We start from the raw sequence: 1,208 nt of genomic DNA on the forward strand, positions 1-1,208 counted from the left end.
ACATAAATCCTCCATCCTAACCAGATGCCTGAACCATCTCAGCTGATATTTTAATACAGCAGCAGCTCTGCTAGATGATAAAACTGTCTCTGAAACTATTGCAATAAATGCTAATATTTGGAGACTATTTTAAACTAATATGCATTAAAAAAATACCACTAACAGCTGTTTATCAAGACAGGCCCACATTGTGTTTTTAAAACAATTCTATCAAATATTCATTCCTAAAACACAAATATCACACCAGTCTTACCATCATTGTCAATGTCCATCTGTCTGAAGATCTTATCTGTCCTTTTCTCTGGCGTCGATTCGTCCTCTGGCATCTTCATTACTGACGACACCATCTTGTAAATGGCCTATAAAGGAGGTGGTGATGATGATTAGTGCCATGTGCACGTTGATTCTATTTGCACATTATATTATATAACAACTGCTTCCTTTGGACACACTGGATTTCTTCCATGTGTTTTCCTGATGTTTTGACTGATGTTCCTTCGTCTCTGTTTGCTGTAAGTCGACCTTTAACATGTGCATTAAGAGACATGCCTCCTTGTTTATTCAGGTTTTACAGAAAGGGATGTGTGATATCAAAAGTGCGCTAACAGTTTTAGTTTGTTTCCACGTTGGTTCGGATCAGCAAACACGGCGGACTGAGCCAACACTGATACGGCCCCGCAGACCGCTCGGCTCGTCTCACTGGAAGAGTAAACACACCGGCAGCGATAGGAAAAACAGCGAGGGCAGCCAGCTCTCACGGCAAAGAGTGAAACTGAAGACATACCACATCTGAACTACTAGCAATCTTAAATTAATATATTATGTTTGAAATAAACTAAAACTAAACTAAATCACATGTCCAACTCAAAGCCCGCAGGCCAAATGTGGCCCGCCACTGCATTTTATGTGGCCCGTGAGAGCTTCAAAGATGCATTAATGTCTTAAAATAAATACATGCTGCTTTAAACTCAGCACTGACCAGAAACTAATAAAATAATACAATAATCTCAAAGGGATGGAATTGTTTGTTAAACGTAAGTTTAGAACCAGTTTGAAGGAGCGGAGTACTTCAGTCCAGGGTATAAGACTGTGGAATAATCTGGTGGATGAAGTTCAAAATTCCAGATCAATATGTATTTTTAAGAGAATGTTAAAGTAAATTTCTTACAGAAATATGTAACAATATAATGTATGATTTGTTGTTCAAG

General features: G+C 38.3%; 1 protein-coding gene across 1 annotated transcript in view; it reads right to left on the reverse strand.

Moving 5' to 3' along the window:
• Nucleotides 1-1,208, reverse strand: part of hpcal1 (hippocalcin-like 1) — a 16,909-nt gene that overhangs the window by 3,716 nt on the left and 11,985 nt on the right. The window contains exon 3 of the mRNA XM_014015692.1: nt 254-359. Within this exon, the coding sequence (XP_013871146.1) occupies nt 254-359 (106 nt within the window). The remainder of the gene's footprint in view (nt 1-253; nt 360-1,208) is intronic.

The sequence above is a fragment of the Austrofundulus limnaeus genome, unplaced genomic scaffold, assembly GCF_001266775.1.
Source record: "Austrofundulus limnaeus strain Quisiro unplaced genomic scaffold, Austrofundulus_limnaeus-1.0 Scaffold133, whole genome shotgun sequence".
Classification (NCBI taxonomy): Eukaryota; Metazoa; Chordata; class Actinopteri; order Cyprinodontiformes; family Rivulidae; genus Austrofundulus; species Austrofundulus limnaeus.